We start from the raw sequence: 20,787 nt of genomic DNA on the forward strand, positions 1-20,787 counted from the left end.
ATTTTGTATTTCAAGTTTTACTTTTGAAAACCATTAAATCTGCTATATATAAAGCATACTACCACCATATATTGAAAACATTTCAGAAACAACCAATAGGCTATTACAACCACACAGCATCTTCTTAGAGCACAAACCAACTAAAGGCTTTCAAAACAACTTAAGCAAACCGGCTTCCTGGGAGGAGCTTGCTGGTGGTGGCAGCAAAAAATCAGCTGCCTCCGAATTCCTGGCTACGTACCTGTTTAGAGGATCTTCCATCTGACGTCTTATCAGGTTTTCTTATCCTTCAGGCAAGAAGGAAAGAAGAAATTGTTTTGCTGGCAAATGCTCTTCGATTTTTGCAGCTTTTGTGCTTGCAAGGAAAGGGAGGCTAGCCCAAGGCAGAACGGCTGTCCGTGCTGGGAACTTCAAACTGCCTTGTGCAGGACAAAGTAAGTCTCCCCCACTCTGCTCAAAGTTTTGTTTGATTTAATCTTATCACGAGCTGAATCCGTTTACTGCGTGGACAATAATTGTTTATCAACATTTTAGCTTCTTCTCTTTTTCTCCTCTGAAAAATTATTTACTTAGAGGCTTTTTAAAATGGCGCCGAGCAGGCTGGTTTCTCCGGTAATAACGAACACTTTTTGCTAATCCTCACAAGAATTCAAAACAAAAGAGATTGCTTATCATATGTTTTGGTTTCACAATAGAAGAATTTTACTCCTTCATTAACCTTGCTTATCTGGAAGTTAAATGGTGATGAATCTGCTGAACGGTCTTGTTACAATGTTTACTCACTGAAAGCTTTGCCAAGCCTTAAACTTCAAAATAAAAGCCTCTTTACTTAAAGCTGCATATTCAGGCAATAGAGTTTTATTAACTGCAGGCAGATAAATTTTGAAATGGCCTCAAAACCAAATATTAACTTGAAGTCGTCACCCTCTACTTCCAGGGGCACATCCTCAGTGCCTGGCACAAAGCTGCAGCCTCCGCTTCCTACGCCCCCTGCTGGGGATGTGTTAACGAAAGAATTTTTCCTGAGTAATCTAAGCGAGGCTCTTAATGCACAGACAATTAAAATGGAAGATAAGTTTAGAGATAATAGAGAGGAGAGAAAAGAGGAAATAAAAGAAATGAAAGAAGAAATTAAAAGTGAAATAAAAGGACTTAAACAGGAGCTGTATGAGAAATTTGACGCTAAGGTTGATAAAATTAGAGACGACATGCTGAGTCTTGTAACTGTATTAACAGAACATATTTCTGGAATGGAAGATACTCTAGAGGTTCTTAATGATGCCAATGCTAACTTGACATTGAAAACAGAGGTGGTGGAACAAAAAGTGGAAAATGCTGAAAAAGAAATTATTATGATACAGTACCGACAAATGGAGTTCGCATTAAGAGTAAGGGGGCTGCGTGAGAAACAGGAGAACCTGAAACAGATCCTATCGGAAGCTTTTGACCGCCTGATGGGAAGACCAGGGACCAACCAAGGCTGGCAAATTGATAAAGCTTACCGCGTTAACTCCTGGCTGGCAAAGCAGAAGCAGCTTCCTCGCGACATCGTTATATATTTTACTACAAGAGAGTTTAGAAATATGGTACTGCAAGCATCTTATAATACTAAGCTTCAAATTGGCGGTCAAGACCTGGCTGTTTTGAAAGAGATACCACCTCCAATGTTAAGAGCCAGGAGAGACTACGCTTTTTTGGTCGAAGAACTCAGAAATCGTCAGATACAGTATAGATGGGATGCACCATTTGGCATCATATTTACATTTGATAAGCAAAGATACCGCCTCAACTCTGTATGGAAAGCCCGAGATTTTTATTATAACATATTGAAGGCCGGACACTCTGCACCATCTGGACCTAGAGAAAGACCACAAGAAGGACAGGATAGACAGCAAACTACACAACCACCAGACAAGATGGAGCATCTCTCTTCTCTAGAAGTGCAAGGTGCTATGGAACCAAGACCTAGCCGCATGACTACTAGACGTATGGAGAAACAAGCTAAAAAGCAACAGCATCAACAATCATCGGCCATCGATCAAGGATCTACAACAACAAATCTGGAAGCAATGGGAGGAGCTAGACCTAAGGTTAAACAGGCCGTGCAGGAAGCTCTAAAAATGCTTCAACCAACCAAAGATGACAACTAAGATTTTAACATGGAATGTCAACGGACTGAACTCTCCACAGAAGAGGAAGAAAATATTTCATTATCTCAAACAGTTTAAGAACGATGTAATTTGTTTGCAAGAAACTCATATCAAATCAACTGATCAAAAATATTTGATCAACTCAAAACTTGGTCAACATTTTGTAGCTTCTGCTATGGAAAAGAAGAATGGTATAGTTGTATACTTAAGAAAAGACATGAAAGCTGAATTAATAGAAGCAGATCCCTTCGGAAGATATATTGCTTTAGACTTAATCTTAGAAGGGAAAAAGACATTACTTTTGGGAATTTATGCTCCCAATCAACAGCAAGATAGATTCTATAGAAATCTTCATGCTAAATTAGTACAGTGGGACTATAGTTCCTGTATACTATTGGGTGACTGGAATGGAGTGATAGACACTAAGAGAGATAAGAAGATTTCCCGCCTAAATACCAAGATGCGAGCAAAGTTACCCAAATCTTTCTTTGACATTATGGATGATTTTGAATTGAGAGATATTTGGTGAGAAAGAAATGCAGAGGAATGTGACTTCACTTTCTTCTCGGACAGGCATCAATCCCTCTCAAGGATTGATTTTATTCTAACCACTAATGATTTGCTTTCTAGGGTCAAGAAAACAAAGATTGCAGCTAGGATCCTTTCGGACCATAACCCAGTTTGGATGGAGTTGGGAAGGGTAGTGCAGGCAAGAAGGTCTTGGAGATTGAATGAAAACTTATTTAGATATGAAAAGTATATTAATGATTGTAAAAAATTACTATCTGAATATTTTGTTTTGAATATGAATAAGGGTACATCTATGGAATTTGTATGGGACGCAAGCAAAGCGTATATGAGAGGAGTTTTGATGAATATAAATAAAACACATAGAAATAAGCAAGGGTTAAAACGAACAGAACTGGAAGAGGAAATTAAGAGAAAAGAGCTGGAGTTAACAATGAACCCAGACGATACAAAGGTTAAGAAAGCTATTAACATATTAAAATCTCAATTTGACAAGTTGATCTCTGACCAGGTGGCTACTAATCTATTATACGCAAAACACAATACTTTTTGTAATGCAAACAAACCTGGCAGATGGTTAGCTTATCAGATTAGGAAAAAAAAGGAAAACTCGAAATATATCTAAACTGATTTACAGAGGGAAGGAGGTGTTTCAACAGGAAGAGATTCAAAAGGCTTTCTGGGAATTTTTTACAGAACTGTATAAAGGGGATAAAATTAATGGTTTAGACATAGACAAATATTTAGACAAAGAGAAAATACCTTCAGTTAGAGAAGAACACAGGCAAAAATTGAATCAACCAATAACCTCGGGGGAAATCCTGCAGGTAATTAAGCAATTAAAGTCAGGGAAAGCACCAGGTACAGATGGCTTGACAGCGGTTTACTATAAAAACTTACAGTTAGAAATGGTAGAACCTCTTAGAGAATTATTTAATATGATTCAAACGGAAGGTAAAGTCCCTCCATCTTGGAAGACAGCGTTTATATCTTTGATACCCAAAGAAGATCAAGATACTACTCAACCCAAAAATTATAGACCTATTTCATTACTGAATGTAGATTATAAAATTTTTACTAAAATATTAGCAAATAGGTTAATGTTGGTCACTCAACAATTGATACATACGGACCAAACAGGTTTTATACAAGGGAGACAGATGAAAAGTAATGTTAGATTAATTATTAATGCATTAGAATATTTGGGAAAGAACAACCAGATCCCTGCTGCGTTTATATTTTTGGACGCTGAGAAGGCCTTTGATCGAGTTAACTGGCAATTTCTGCTGAAGATACTGCAAAAAATGCAGATAGGAGATAATTTTTTACAGTCAATTAAAGCAATATACCAACAGCAAACAGCACAAATCATAGTCAATGGAAGTTTAACAGACTCTTTTCAAATTGGAAAAGGTACAAGACAGGGCTGTCCTTTGTCCCCATTATTGTTTATTATAACTTTGGAAGTATTTTTGAATAAAATACGGGGCTTGGATGGTTTAAAAGGGATCAAGATTAGGCAGCAAGAATATAGAGTCCGCGCTTTTGCGGATGATTTGGTCATAATATTAGAACAACCGCAGGAATCCAGTATGGTTTTAATGAATACGATTAATCAATATGGTCAAGTGTCGGGCTTTAAAATAAACTTAGGAAAAACCAAAATATTAGCTATAAATATGAATATTAAACAAAAGGAAGAATTAGGAGTGATGCTAGGATGTGAGGTAGTTAAAAAAGTCAAATATGTTGGAGTTAACATTTTAACTTCAAATGGGAAATTATATAAGCATAATTATGAACCACTTTGGCATAGCATACAGACTGAGATGAAAAAATGGGAGAAATTGCACTTATCTTTGCTGGGTAGGATAGTGGCAGTGAAAATGAACATTTTACCAAAATTTTTATTTCTTTTCCAAATGTTACCTATACTTAAAAAAGATGCGAACCTTTTAGAATGGCAGAAGGGTATCAACAAATTTGTGTGGGCAGGAAAGAAGCCGAGGGTAAAGATGAAAATAATGCAAGATGTACTTGAGAGAGGAGGATTGAAACTACCTAATTTAAAACTATATTATGATGCAGTGGCATTATCTGTAATTAGTGATTGGACTCATTTAACCAATGATAGAATATTGAATATTGAGGGACATGATCTGGTATTTGGTTGGCATGCTTACCTGTTATTCAACAAAAAATTGGATAAGAATTTTAAAAGTCATATTTTAAGAAATGCTTTATTGCGGGTTTGGAAGAAATACCAATATAAATTAAATGACAAGATACCCATGTGGGCAATTCCTAGACATGCAATTGAAAATATGAATACAGCACAAAAACAGGACAGAATTACTTACAGACAGCTTCTTACCTCGGAAAGGGGGGTATTACAATTAAAATCTTTAGAGGTATTAAAAGAGGAGAAGGTAGTTCAAACATGGTTCCAGTATGGGCAATTACAGGCTAGGTGGAAAATAGATCAAAAAATTGGTTTTATCCAAGTTGAGGATAATCTGTTTAAACAAATAAGAGATCAAAGCTTAATGCATATAAAGAGGATATATAATGTATTAATACAGATGGATTCGGAAACAGAATTAGTTAAAGATTGTATGATAAAATGGGCTCAAAATATTGAGGAACCAATAATGTTGGATACATGGGAAAGAATCTGGGTAAGAAATGTGAAATTTACACAAGCTCAAAATCTGAGAGAAAATTTTTACAAGATGTTCTATAGATGGCATTTAGATCCTAAAAAGTTGGCTTCTATGTATCCGAATGTACAGCCTAAATGTTGGAGGTGTGGTTCTCTCGATGCTACATATTATCATATATGGTGGACCTGCCAAAAGGTTAAGGCATTTTGGATAAAAATATGGTGGGTCATGCAAAATGTTTTAAAAAGAAGGATAAAGTTTATTCCTCAGTTATTTTTACTAGGTATATGTACTGACTTTACAGTGGTAGAGACCAATTTGATTCTGCACCTGATAACTGCAGCAAGACTGTTGGTGGCGCAATATTGGAAGAAGGAAGACTTGCCTACAATCCAAGAATGGACATTGAAAGTAACAAACTTAGCCGAGATGGCTAAAATATCGGCATATCTCAAAGATCATTCAAATGAGATATATAAACGAGACTGGAAAAAATGGATTGACTATATACAAAATAAATACGGGACTAAGAAATTCCAGTTAGCCTATGCTTAAGATCAGAAATGATTTAAACTGTTAAAAGTCAGTTCAGTAAGAAGAAGCTAAGGTCAATCTAGAATGTCATTAATTTCTTTATTTCTTTTTTCTCAATAGATTTTAGACTGTGTTAGTTAAAAATCCATACCGTGTACGGGTTCTGGGAAGTCGGGGGGGGGAAGGAGGAGGGGGGGTGGGGGGGTGGAGGGAGGGAGGGGCACACACAACAAAAAAAATTGTACTTCAATGTCTTAATGATTGACAAATGATGACATATTTGTGTTTTTTTTTAAAGAAAAATTTAAAAAGTTCTGTTTAAAAAAAAAAAAAAAAACTTAAGCAAACCAAAACATCCACTAACCCAGGCCTGTCAAACTGGCAGCCCACTCTGGTTTCCGTAAAGGCAGAAAATGCCATGATACATCATGATCCAGCCCGACAGGATCAAATGTGACACTCCTGCACTAACCCAAGAACAACAACAACAAAAATAGGAGCCATGTATATCACATAATGTAAGGACTTTTATAGCCATTAAGAAGAACAAACAGGCAGAAGACAAGCAGAGTGCATTCATGAATACCAACTAGCAGTCAGAAGCCACAAGAAAAATTCATTAATTACTTCTAATCAAGATTTGAACAATAATCCTAATCCAGAAACTAGCAAGAAGAAAACCATACCCATCAACAATGGCAGGGCAAGCTACTATACATAATAGATGTGTGAATTAGATGGCCATATACATTTATCAAATAATAAATGAACAGGGAGCACACCTCACACTTACTAACACTGATGATGTCACCCAATTAAGTAATGAAGCGTCTGTAAGCAAACAACCAATTTTAGAGAATATTGATTCCACTTCCTTTCAGTTACAGCATTATTCAAATTTTATCTAAAGTATTATTCATTGTGGTATAGTTTTTTTCTTCCATTCAATCATATGTTTTGTCAAAAGTGATTTGTCATTGTCTCATTCCCATGGTTGAGAGAAAGTGACTGGCTCAATGTAATCCAATTTGCTTTGTGCCTCAGGAGGGAATATAACTGAGTCTCCCAATTTCTAATCTGATTCCATAACTAAACTGGCTGTCATAGTTCATTACTATTTACTATATATTACTCTGGTACTAGCACAACTTAGTATTCAACACTTCTTCAGCATGTTCCTACTACTGATCTTTTTTAGTTTGCTATATTATCAATGAGGTATTGTATTAAAATATGTTACTTAATTTCCTCATGAGGAAAGAAAATAATTTAATAGAGTTTGTAAGTAATGGCTTTTGCCTTCCTTTTTTCAATCCGATGTTCAATAATAATGGACAATTGCTTTTAACCAATTATTCAGAGGTGAAACATTAGATTCTGCCTAGTTACATGCATGAATATACTTTCACAAATTCTAAAATCTATAGAATTATCTGGGTAATTTTACAATTGAACATTCACTATTAAACATACTCGGCATCCATCCAGTAAATCCTCACGTGCTTGCAAAGAACTAATATTCAAGTTGTTCAGATCATCAGGCGAAGGATCCAGTCTGCTGTTCAAAACAGAACTATATGATGTTTCATTAATGTCACTTAAGTTGATATTTGAAATATGACTAACATCCGAAAGTGTTCGACCTTTAAAATTCAGACGAAAAAGTTGTTTATGAATTATTTTGGAACATTGCATCAATATATCAATTATAACTTACTTTCTAATTTCATAGAAGATTAAGCAAGAATAAAAATCATACTGGACATTAGTTAACTTTCATTCTCCATTAATTTCTTTCTTCTGTTATGCTAAGTGCAACATAGTTTGTTATCAATGCATGCAAAAAGCGCTTAGTGTTTTCAAATGCTTACAAAGTAATGGCTTATTCATTTTTCAGGGAACATTATCTCAGGTTATGAATATTATTTTTAGGAAATACTGCAAAAGGGAAATAGAAGAACATTGAAAGAGAAAAAAATATGAATTTGTTACTTTATTCAAGATAGTTTACATTAAACCTATTTTTATTTAACTCCATAACAACGTTAGTAGTCTGCCGGAGAAAGAAACAGGCCCAAAGGCATCCTGTAGTTTCCATGGCCTCCCTAGATTAACCCAACAATTCTTATATTAGCCCTCATGAAGAGATAGAATGTCATTCATAGAATTTCATTATAATGATTTCATATATTGTCATAAACATATTTTGTAAGACACGCTTTTCATCGTTCTACACATAATTTCCTTCACTGAAAAGATATTAGCCATTTTATCTTCAATAAAAACTTCTTTTTCCCAATGGGTTTTGATAGAATTGTGGACATAGGAGTGAAAACCAATGAAAAAAGATACTGGAAAATGTAGTTCAATCATAGCTACCAAATGAAGTAACTCATCTTGCTATTCAGTAGAGTTCTTCAAACCTTTTGAAAGATACACTGCAATTTGTACAAGCATGGCTGAAATGGGACAACTTGCTGCAGCCAAATCACCATGGTGAACTCAACACAGCCAACTCACTATTGCCAACTTGCCACAGGATAACTCACCGCAGGACAATTCAACAATTCAATTTAATCATTTAAAATATTTTAAAATATTTTAATTTTTGTTATTTACATTTCATTTTGTCCCAGTTTGGTATCCTTTCTTTAATGATTCTATTTCCCTATTTTTTCAATATTAGTGTAATTCTTGTCCTGTGGTAAGTTGGCTCTGGCAAGTTGGCTATGAATTGTCATGGATTCTGTCTAAAACATCTCTTTTCAAATTAATAGAACAAATTTATCTCTTGGGGGGCTCATATGAGTGCAAAAGGATATAGTTGCTTTATTGATTTGAATAGGTTTTCAAATACATTTCCACACTATGCACCCTTTTTAAAGATCATGTACAGCCTTATTTAATTTCTGTGCTGCCTCTATCACTTAGAGACAACTTTAGTGATTTATAATCAATAAATGCAACTATATGAATGTTAAAACAATAAATAAAAACAATAAACTATCTTAAAATTAATAAAGATTGGAAGGGAACAAGATACACATGAGGAGGAAGCGGGCTTTTATTTTAGCCCTTTAACCACATCCAGAATGATATACCCTCATTGAAACCTCGGATTTGTTGGCAGAGTCAGGTCTTTAAGTCCTTTCAGAAGGCCAAAAGAATGAGTGCAGTTCTCACTTTGGCACAATATTCCAAAAGCAGAAGCCATGGCAGAAAAGGTTTTTCTTGCACTATAACACTAGGGGCTTCAAGAACTGTCCATGCAGACAAACTTCATGTGAATTGTAGATTCCAAATATGTCTCAAGAATAACCCCATTTAGAGCAAGGGGATGGCTAAAGGGGAAGTTGAGATATAATACAGGTAGTTGACTTATGATCACAATTAAGACCACAATTTCTGCGGCAAAGCAATTTTTAAGTGAATCCTATCCAATTTTACGATTGTTGTTGCCATAGTTATTAAGTGGATCATTTGCAGTTGTTAATAATTCAGTTAAGCAAACCTGGCTTTGCGGTTTACTTTGCTTGTCAGAAAATCAGAAAAGGTGATCACATGATCCCAGGACACTGCAATTGTAATATATACATGCCAAGTACCTGAAATTTGATCACATGTGGGGATGCTGAGATGTTTATATGTCAAAAACTACCTGTACTTTGTTAAAAGACTCATTTCTTCTACTTAAAAATGTAACAAAAATAATCTGAGCATAGCATCCCAAAATAAACAGCCCCAATAGAATTGAGACCTTTGAAATATTTATGGGCCAGTACTTTCCTAAAAACAAACAAATGAATAAATAAATGAATAAAAAAATAAATTATGCAATCTTAAGTCAATTAATAATTATAAATCTAGATAATATAGGAAATCTGTCCTTTTGTATTATGTGTATCTGTATTACTTACTGTCTGGCTTGCTAGCTTGACTTGTAGGAGTTGAAGTGCTTGGTGCACTATCTTGCTTTGTGCTAGGAACTATTAAATACATTGATTCATCCTGGCAAAATCTCTTTTCAATGCTGTCAAAAAACCACTGCATGGATATACAATGAACATTCCACCTTTTTGCACATTCATATTTCTGACCTTTCCCAAGAAGAGACAAAATCATAATAAATAATACATATTTCAATTCTTCTGAAGTCTGTAAACTACATGAACATAAATATATGAAGCAATATTTGTACACATTTTCTTAAATATACTAAATCTGTTTGCCCCAATTAGTTCTTTGTTCTGTAACTATCTACAACATTGTGACAGGAAATTTGGAATAAAGAAAGGCTCCTTACTCTAAAACTACAAACTGTACTTATTAGCTAAAATGTTAGAGACCTTATTCTATATACTTTTAAAAATCAACTTTAAAGTCTGCGCTCACAAACTTATTTTTAGACTACATTGAAACATAAAGTGCTTACATTTTCCTTATAAAAATGATTCCTTAGCTATACTGATACAATATAGCTATGTCTGAGACTTTTTGCACATGCAATTATGTATAAGTAGGTCATCACAATGGCAATATATCATTAACAAAAAGAGGCTTTATATTGCAACACCAATGGCTGGATAATGCTATGTATCATTAGAACAGAATGCCTTTCTATTAAGCCCTACCTGCTGCATCAATAAAATGTCATGAACAACCAATGAGGCTCAACATTATTTTCTATTTGGTTTTAATTTTATATACCTAAACTGGCAAATTCAAACGTGTCCATGAAATCACCCTTACAATTAATTTAATTCAGTAAGTAGGAAAAAAATGGGATTGGATCCACAAATTACTGATAGGAAAATCACATGTGTGAATTTGCTCTCTGAACACTCTAGCAACATAAAGGGAAATCTTCTATTTGTATGTATAAATCTTGCTTGCTTCCTTCCTTCTCCTCATTAAGAAAAGTTTCTAACCATTCAAAATAGATTTTTAAGTTGCAGATGAAAAGGCTTCTTCCATTTGCCAAAAGTGAGGTCTGGATGCAAGGTCACAGCTTTGATTTTTTTAGTTCCAGTATTAATTTTCTGATTAGCATATTCAGATCAATATGATTTGCTAAATAAACCTGAAAAAATTCAGTCACCCTAGCCTATCATTTCAATTTAGCAGACTGTTATTCAAAATTGCCACTGTTCTTATACAGAAGACCTACACTATAAAAAACTATAGAACTGTCAATAGCTACTTTTTCAGTAGCCTAATATGCAGCTTTATCTCAAGAGAACTTATATTTTTTTATCTATTAAGGCTAAGTTAACTACAATGTATTCATCCTTTAAAATTTTCTTTAAAGATGTTTCAGAAATTTAAGCCTATATTGAAAATAATCACTCTATTCTTGAGAATTGTAATCAGATACGTTGCTAACTGGTGTGTTTTCAGGTTTGATTTAAAATGCTGGCGTCAACTTTTAAAGTTCTGAGCACTTTTAGCTTGAGTTACCTAAAACATCTATTCCATCATAATACTTGCAAGCCTTCCTTGTAATTAATCAGATATTTATTAGTCAGTGACCAACCTTTCTTCCGTGTTACCTATAATACAAGTAGGCATATATAAATAAAAGGACTTTGTTAGATGTAATCTGCCACTCTTATACAGGGAATCTGCCACATCCCTTCATTACAGCTTCCAAGAAAATTGTATAGATTTATCCCTTTATATTGGTTTATAATTGTGTTTAGCACTCTACTTGACTGTTCCACATATGAAGCCTTCTGATTAAGTATTTTATCATTGCTTTTATTATTATTTTTAACCTTGTGTTTATGTATTATGCTTCCAAATTCTGTTGCATGATTTGGTGGAATTTATTCTAAAAGAATACATTAAATATATTTTAAAATAAATCTAATTTTGTTGTAGACACTTTCTCTTTCCTTAAATATCAAAATCCTTATAATAAATGCAGGGAAAATGAGCAAAAGGTCACATGAAATTCAGAAGTACAACCTTAACATAAAGACAGTGGAGAAAAATTAAAATAGTATTTGAAGAATTCTAAATTAAGTTTAAAACATTTTATTTTCATTGCTATAAAAAACTATAGTCAGTTGAAGTACTACACAAAAATATCACTAACACAATTAGTTTGCAGCAAATCCAGTAGAAAGTAATATGAGGGTACATTCTATGTTCAACTTTTAAGCCTAGTACAAAGTGAAATCTGATTCTCAATCTGCAAATATTTACACAAACACAAGCCTCCTCCTGAACTCAATCTAAACAAAAATTCAAAGATTTCTTTTTTACCTTTTGGTTCTTGAACAATAAGATGAGTACATTCATTCATCTTCAGTTGCCCTGTATATTGACCACCATTCTCAGTGGTGAGACGCTGGACTTCTTGTCTATCCATGCTGCTTAAACCAGTTACGCAGATTGTACAACCAAGAAATGGAGGACACAGAAACTCTCCCATATTTATATCTGTGTATCTAGTGATCCTTTTGAAAATAAGAATAATTATATCTCTTGATCATTCTTTGTAAAATCAGTGGTGAATGAAGACTTATTTGAGTAGACAATGATGTTAATGCATCTAATTCAGAGGTGTGCTACTCTGATTTTAACTGATTGGGTGAGGTGGGGTTTGGAGCCACAGTCCAAAAGTTACATCAGACTAGAACTAGGAATAAGCTTGATGTAAATTAAATGGACAGTCAATTTGATAGTGATTAAGGCCTCAAATTACAACATGGGAGCCTTTGAATTTAGTCCTGCCTTAGGCATAAAGACACCTGAGTGACTTTAGGCCAGTCATTTTCTCTCATCCCTAGGAAGAAAGCATGAACAAACCACTTTCAAAAGTGTTCCCATGAAAACTGCAGGGACTTAACTACTAGCAACTGGCTGGACAAGGCTGTCTTAAGGCACAAAAATATATATAACTACATTACAGTTAATAAAATCATTCCATACATATATAATTGTCCTTTCTGTCCCATTAAAAATAAGAATTTGTTGGGAATTTTTGGAGTGACACTGGTGCTTGCACTCAAGTATATGTTTGGTCTGGCTTAAGACGTGCTTATTTTAATGGGTTTATTTAAAACGTGATTAAATTTTGATCCAGGACAATAAGAATTCTGTATGAATAATTGAAAAGAATACAGATTTGATCATATAAATTTTCCCCATCAACGTTTTTTTTTTCTTTGTAGAATTTCTCATTAAAGCATGACCCTTTTGCAACAAGAATGTTAATTCTTTGTTAAGAAATATTGCAGGTCAGAATTGTTCAGGTAATCCAAATGCATACACAATTATATTACCTGCGCTGTGATTTATCCCATAGTGTTTTTATCCAAATGGGAAGCAAAATGGGTTTTTTTAAATTAGCAGCAACTAAGTATTTCTTGCTTCCAACTTCTCCAGCTATAAGGTGGGTTACTAATACATTAAGATCTCTGTATACACGACCACCCATCAACTGTACATATTCATGGACTTCCTCCTATAGAAAAAAACCATCAGTAGATATAAGTAGGAATCAAATAAAGCTGCTAGTTATTTTCAGTATAAACACCACCACATTTTAATAATTTTCATACAAGTGTAACTAAATCAACAGTGTTCTATTGTTCATTCACACATTTACACTGATAAATTTGAGAAGATTCAGAAAAGTTATAAAACTTATATAAACAGTAAAAGAACCTGCTGAGAATAACTTAGGACTGAGATGAAAAAAAGTATCTTGAAATATTTGAAATATCACTTAAAAATCACCCTGCTCTTGCCATGATTTTAACCAATCATGTTATACCTTAAAGATATTAAAGGAAGGCAATTTATTTCTAAAACAACTTATGTGTGAAAGTAGGATTGAAGAGTTTTTAAAGTTACTAAACATCTGTTGAAGGTATTTTGGGTAAAATAATAAAGAAATCTGATCCCTTTTATTTTTAATTGTATGCTTCTGTATCTATTCTATCATTTACCATATTTATAAGACTATAAGATGTTCCACAGTATAAGACACACCTAGCTTTTGGAAAGGAAAACAAGGGGGGAAAAATCTGCCTCTGCCTCCTAGCAATTTGCCTCCATGCAGCAAACAGCCTGGTCAGCTTCAGCACAGCCTGATTTAGCACGAGCAGCTGATTGGTGGTTGGCTTGGTCTCCTGGAATACCATCGACCAGCTGTTCCAGGATGCGGGGATCACCGCCACCCAATATCGCCTCCATGCACCGTTTTTGGCCTCTGCACGCCCCATTTTTGGCCTCCCCACATCCCGTTTTCAGCCTGTTCCATGCCTTGAACAGGCAGAAAACAGCAGTTATTGACTTGACTTATATACCGCTTCATAGGGCTTTCAGCCCTCTCTAAGCGGTTTACAGAGTCAGTGTATTGCCCCCAACAACAATCCGGGTCCTCATTTTACCCACCTCGGAAGGATGGAAGGCTGAGTCAACCCTGAGCCGGTGAGATTTGAACAGCCGAACTGCAGAACTGCAGTCAGCTGAAGTAGCCTACAGTGCTGCATTTAACCACTGTGCCACCTCGGCAGGATGCACAGAGGCTGAAAATGGGGTGCACGGAGGTGGCAGCGATCCTTGTAGCCTGGAACAGCTGATCAGCGGTATTCTGGGAGTCAAATTCAACTGCCAATCAGCTGCTTGTGCTAAATCAGGCTGTGCTGAAGCTGGCCAGGCTGTTTGTTGCAAGGAGGCAAATTACTGGGAGGCAGAGGCTGAAGGATGGGCAGGACTTTGGCAACATTTGCTTATAAGACGGACAGACATTTCCACCCACTTTTTTGGGGTGTGTGTGTGTGTGTGTGTGTCTTATAGGCCGGAAAATATGGTAATTGATAATTAACATGACTAGAAGCCAAATATAATTTTATAAACACTGAGAAGATAAACATCATCTCTGTATCTAAATTCTATATTTATGTAATATTTTACCCTTGTTTCCTTTGGAAGACTTGTACAAGATATTGTTACATCAGCCATTGTCATATTAAAAACTGGATGGTCAGCCTTTGGAACGCATCGTTGATTCTGCATACAGTAGATAACTACCTGTGGTCCCACAATCCTACAACCAAGCTGAAAAAGATAAAGCAAGAAAACTAATAGGGCTCTTTTTCACAAAGCAATTTTCTAGCCCCTTACATTATCTAAAACAATATCCATGCAGATAGCCTGGCAATTTTTGAAAAGATCAATAAATTCAAAGTCATCTTTTTCACTCAAACTACATACACATACTTAAATAAGTATGGCAGAAAGAAAAATTGGCACTAAAACATTAACCCATACTACATCATCATTTATTGGTTATTTGTTTAATAGTCAAATACAAAAAAGGGAATCATCAAAATTCAGTACACTGTCATTCATCAATTTTGTCTCCCAGTGATGGCACAGTGTTTATACCTCTACTGATTTTCCACTTTTTATACAATTTTCAAAGGTACACTTTACCAAGGTATGACAAAAAATAACAATATAAAAAATGCAAACCTTTTGAAGATGATTAAAAACAATGCCACTAAACTGATCACATATATAAAGGGATTTGTCATTCTCTTGTATTTTAAGTGCAGCTTCCTTATCAAGAATCTGAAGACATTCTTCTGATTGAAATTCTTTGATGGACTGCAAAATACACAAGCAGCAAATAACTCACGGCAAAAAGCATTCCCTTTACTCCCAAACCATTTTCTCAAAAGCACTGCTATCCAATTTCTAGCAGCTTAAGAGCCAAACTGAATTGTGCAGCATGGTAAATATGAACAAGGCCGGTTTTCATTTTATTTCTGTCCCTTTATTATTTTTACAAATGACTCAAGGCGATGCACATATCTAACACACCTTTCTCCACCTGTTTTCCCCACAACAACAATCCTTTGAGGTGAGTTGGGCTGAGAATGAGTGATTGGCTCAAGGTTATCCAGCTGGCTTTCAGGGTCAAGGCGGGACTTTTACTAGTGATCTCTCGCTTTCTAGTCTGATGCCTTAACCACTAGATCAAACTAGACTAACCAAACTTTTAATGTTATTACTGTAAAATTTAACTTTAAATGTTGTTTTATGTTGAAGGAAGTAGAAAATTTGTTTTCAAAGAATATAGTTTTCAATAGATTTTTTTTTTTTTTTTTTTTAGATTTTATTAACATTTGTAGGCCGCCCTTTTCCCTGAGGGGACTCAGGGCGGCTCACATAAAATCAGGGGGGGCGGGGGAAATACAACAATGACATAGACACACATAATAAAAGTAATAAGCAACATACATTCATCATTCGGGAGGGGCAACTATCCTTGTCCCCAGGCCTGACGGGCTAGCCAGTTCTTCAAGGCTGTGCGGAAGGCCTGGACGGTGGTGAGGGTACGAATCTCCACGGGGAGTTCGTTCCAAAGGTAACATGTCACTGAAATATTTTTCTTATACTAATTAAAATGCTGCAGGCTTTTGCAGTAAGTTGAAGTGGTATTTCTAAGGCTTTCTCAATAAAGCTAAATTCATTTTAGTCTTTGCTGTGATTGACAATATTCATAATTATCTGTTGCCAAGTTTACAAACCTTGTGGTTTTTTAATGGAGAAAGAATTGTATAATTTATATGAAGCTTTTCTTTCATTGACATTGACTGAGTAGAGCAAGAATCACTGTACCCAAAATTTCAAGAACACCCAGGGATATAACTTTATTTAACAAATACTATTTAAAACTAAAGACAAACACTTTATACTTGTTCATGCAAAATTACTATTTTATATTTTAATAAATTTAAAGGTTCCTTATGCACATATGTGCTAGTTGTTCCCGACTCTAGGGGGGGGGGGTGCTCTTTGGTTTCAAAGCCGAAGAGCCAGCACTGTCCAAAGACATCTCCGTGGTCATGTGGCCGGCATGACTAAATGCCAAAGGTGCACAGAACGCTATTACCCTCCCACCAAAGGTGGTTCCTATTTTTCTATTTGCATTTTTACATGCTTTCGAACTGCTAGATTGGCAGAAGCTGAAACAAGTAACGGGAGCTCACTCTGTTATGCGGCACTAGGGCTTTGAATCACCAAACTGCTAACCTTTCTGATCAACAAGCTCAGCATCTTAACCACTGAGCCACCCTTTTATATTTTAATAAACAAATCTAATTTGATTCAATTCAGTTGTACTTAGGATAGACCTACTGAAATAATAGGACAAAGTTAGTCGTAACTAAATTCTTCCTGTCTAGTTATTATGAAGGAAAAGAGAGAGGTACTAACAAATTCCTGCTATAAAGAAAACAAATTTAATGATTATAACTAATTTACCAGACAGTTTTAAACACATTAAATAAGCATACCTCAAGGGCTTGAAGAAAACACTCTGAACTTTCCAGAGTTTTTATAAACTTCACAAAATACGGCTCCTTGCTCTCTTTCATTATTTAACTAATAAAGAAAAAAGAAAAGTCAATAAAAAGCTGATCAATGGAACAATAATCTGTATTAAAGGGACAATAATCTGGATAATCCTGTATCCTAGGAACATTTTAGGTGGTTTGACTGTCAATATTTTTATAAATCAAGTAATGGTCAATAATATTAAAAACATATTTTGTTTGTTATAATACAAGTAACCCTCGACCTTCTTCATTTAGTGATTGTTCAAAGTTACAACAGCACTGAAAAAAGTGACATAATCGTTTTTCATACTTACGAACATAGCAGCATACCCATGGTCAAAATTCAGATGCTTAGCAACTGACTCATATTTATGATGGTTGCAGTGTCTTGGGAGTCAAATGATCACTTTTTGTGACCTTCTAATAAACAAAGTCAATGAGGAAGCCAGATTCACTTAACAATCCTGTTACTAATTTTAACTGCAGGGATTCACTTAACAATTGTGGCAAGAATAGTTGTAAAGGGAGGCAAAATTAATTTAATAACGGTCTCATTAAGCAACAGAAATTTTGGGTTCAATTGTGATCATAGGTCAAAGGCTACTTGTACAGGCAAAAATCACAAATTCCATTAGTGATGACTAATCCTATCATCTAAAGAAGTGGCCTCGAATCTTTTTGATACCAGGGACCGATTCTGCGGATAAAGGTTTTTCCACGGACTGGAGGAGCCATGGTTTTACCTCCTGCTTGCATCCCACAGTCCAGTTTCTTGGCATTCTGTGGCTTGGTGCCAGGCAAAAGAATGTCACAAGACCAGAGGTTGGGGACCTCTGCTCTAAAAACCATTTAGACCAGGGATGTCAAACTTGATTTCATTGAGGGATGCATCAGGATTGTATGACCTCATGGGGGTGGAGTAGCCTTGGCCAGTGTGGGCATGGCCACCTCAATGTCACTCGTGTTGGGGGCCCGAGAGGCCTGCCAACAAAAACGGGCTCCCGAGCTCCATTTTTTGGCTGCAACGGCCTCCTGCAACCCTATGTCAGTGAAAACAGGAGCTCGTGAGGACCCGCATGTGGCCCTCCTGAGCTCTATTTTCACTGGCAGAGGCCCCGCTGGCTGGTCCTTCCAGGGCGGCCCCATGAGTCAGATCTAAACACCCCGTGGGCTGGATCTGGTCCCCAGGTCTTGAGTTTGACACTCCTGATTTAGACTGACATTAACTATCTGTAAAATAATTATTATTTGGGTAACTTTGAAACATTTTTTAAACCAATGTAAAGTTGCTGCTCTAGGAGCAAATACAAGGAGAGCACTACAAATGGGACCTTAATTTTCTATATTAAAGGTGAATAGAAATCTAATACATAAGAAAATAAATGGTTCTTTTTCTACTTCTTGTACTGCCAGTATAGGAAATCTAAAAGTCTAGATCTTCCCTAAAGAGCTACAGCAGACAAATACATTTGATAAAGTCTTAAGGGAAATATATAATTATAAAACAACTGATTGTAGCATACTATTTTTATATGGGTAGATGTTCAATGCTCCTTAAGTATAAAATCATTCAGAGTAGAGAAGTAAATGGAAAATCAAGAGGTTTTTTTGCAAATCATTGTAATTTGGCTCAAGGCTTCTCAAACTTTCCTATGCTAAATAAAAAGAAATAAACAAAAAAATCTTCAATGACTGGCAGAGGATTTTTGACACATGGTTATTCCTGCAGGTTTAACCATTTTTAAAACTTGCTGTTTTGTGCAGCTCACACAGACTTGTTTATTATGCAAAATATTGGAAAGAGAGATGATGTAATAATGTAGTAGCATGGATTTAAGACTTATATTTTACAAGTGTAAAACCATCTCAAAAATGGAAGAAGTCTCAGAAAGAGAAATAGGATTAGACAAGTAAGAAGGATCCTTCTTCTCACTCCTCAGAAGTCCTGAGCAACTCGTTTTTCTGTCATCCCTGTTCTAATTTGGGACATATATCCCAGCATTCCCACTTAGGTGACCTGCTGAAAATTCATGAAGGCTTGGGGTGATTATGGAAGATATACTTTCACACACTTGAAAGGTTCAGGATCAAATAAAGTCGCCTTAAAAGCTTTAGTACCCGAGATAGATGGCGATTTGACTTGGGAAAAAGAAAAACTTATCCCTAATTTCAGACATGGGCGACGATTCTATACTCTCCGCCCACTTCAGAAATTGCAGTAGAAACCGATCTACAGAAAAGGAGGAGACTGAAAAGAGCAGGAAATTTAGAGGAGAGGCAGACAGAAACGGTGCGAGACAAAATTCTTACGTCTCTTCCCCCTGCCCGCCCCCCAACTTCGGCCTTCAGTCAATTACCTTCCTCGTAGTCTTTCCAAGAATTCTAATCTTCTGCAAGCTGGCGGGAAAGACCAGGACGCCAAGCCACGCATGCGCAAAAGGTACTAAACCTCTTGCCATTCTTGATTACGTATTGTCATGTGACTAAGAATTAAGCCGAACTATCCTTAAAGGTGCCGCAGAGCGGATGGAGACGGGCTGCAAAAAAAAAAAAGTTTCCGGGAGTTTGCGGCTCCTTTAAGCGTTAAGAGGCGGGAATTAATTTATGCGATTTAAGCAAGATTTCCGGTGAGTTTTTGTAATGAATTTGTTTTGATGAAATATTTGTTTATTCTTAATTATTTTTATTATACATTTTCCTTTATTATACATCACATTTCCAGGTGTGCAACAACAGTGTACTGGCTGTATCGTCCTTTTTAAGTATATATAGTATTATACACCCTGATTATAACCATTATTCTCCTAGTCATACAGTGTAGTCTCCTTTAAATACATAATAATGTACATCACAGTTACAACCATTATTTTCCTAGTGATACCATAACGCTCTATACATTTAACACTATACGTTTTAATCTATAGTCATGTACAGTCCAATAGTAATATTGCTTACAGTATGTGTGTGTGTGTGTGTATGTATGTACACACACATACACACACACACACACAGCATTTATTTCTATTTGTTAATTTTCTTTCGTTATTAAGTTACTAATCTCTGCACCTGTTTTCTAACCATTTGTACAATAAGTCCCATGTTAGGTAATACTGTTTCCTCTTTATCCTTAAGTTCCATCCTTAACTTGTCCCAATTCAGCACATTCTAATATTTTCTTTATTACCATTTCATCTATAGGTATACTTTCTTTTTCCCAATTTTGTGCATATGTGATTCTAGCTACTGTTATTACATGTAACGTTAAATATGTGATTCTTTTATTGTATTTCCCTGGTAGTATATTTAGTAAGAGTAGTTCTGATTTTAGATCTATTTGTTGTGATATCTTCTAACCCCCTTTGTATCTTTGACCAATATTTTTTTGCTGTTGGACAGGTCCACCACGTATGATAGTAGGATCCTGGTACCTGTTTAAGTTTCCAACACACTGGTGACATATTTGGGAACATTTTTGCCAATCTTGCTGGTGACAACTATCATCCATAAAAACATTTTGTACAGGTTGTATAGGTTGTAACGATGTTGACATCG

At 35.5% G+C, this 20,787-nt stretch overlaps 1 protein-coding gene across 4 annotated transcripts in view; it reads right to left on the minus strand.

Annotated features, from left to right (window-relative positions):
- The window catches only part of TOPBP1 (DNA topoisomerase II binding protein 1), a 90,985-nt gene extending 71,305 nt beyond the window's left edge, over window positions 1-19,680 (minus strand). For all 4 annotated transcript variants that reach the window (XM_087712959.1, XM_087712958.1, XM_087712960.1 and 1 more), the window contains exons 1-8: window positions 19,593-19,680; window positions 17,194-17,281; window positions 15,365-15,499; window positions 14,804-14,947; window positions 13,165-13,346; window positions 12,143-12,336; window positions 9,793-9,972; window positions 7,349-7,518 (exon numbers count right to left, since the gene is read on the minus strand). In XM_087712959.1, coding sequence (XP_087569085.1) covers window positions 7,349-7,518; window positions 9,793-9,972; window positions 12,143-12,336; window positions 13,165-13,346; window positions 14,804-14,947; window positions 15,365-15,499; window positions 17,194-17,274 — 1,086 coding nt within the window. In that variant the 5' untranslated portion in view covers window positions 17,275-17,281; window positions 19,593-19,680. The remainder of the gene's footprint in view (window positions 1-7,348; window positions 7,519-9,792; window positions 9,973-12,142; window positions 12,337-13,164; window positions 13,347-14,803; window positions 14,948-15,364; window positions 15,500-17,193; window positions 17,282-19,592) is intronic.
- Between the last annotated feature and the right edge of the window lie 1,107 nt (window positions 19,681-20,787).

The sequence above is a fragment of the Thamnophis sirtalis genome, unplaced genomic scaffold (genome assembly GCF_051295495.1).
Source record: "Thamnophis sirtalis isolate CommonGarterSnake01/CBP01778 unplaced genomic scaffold, rThaSir2_p1.2 scaffold_4, whole genome shotgun sequence".
Taxonomy (NCBI): Eukaryota; Metazoa; Chordata; class Lepidosauria; order Squamata; family Natricidae; genus Thamnophis; species Thamnophis sirtalis.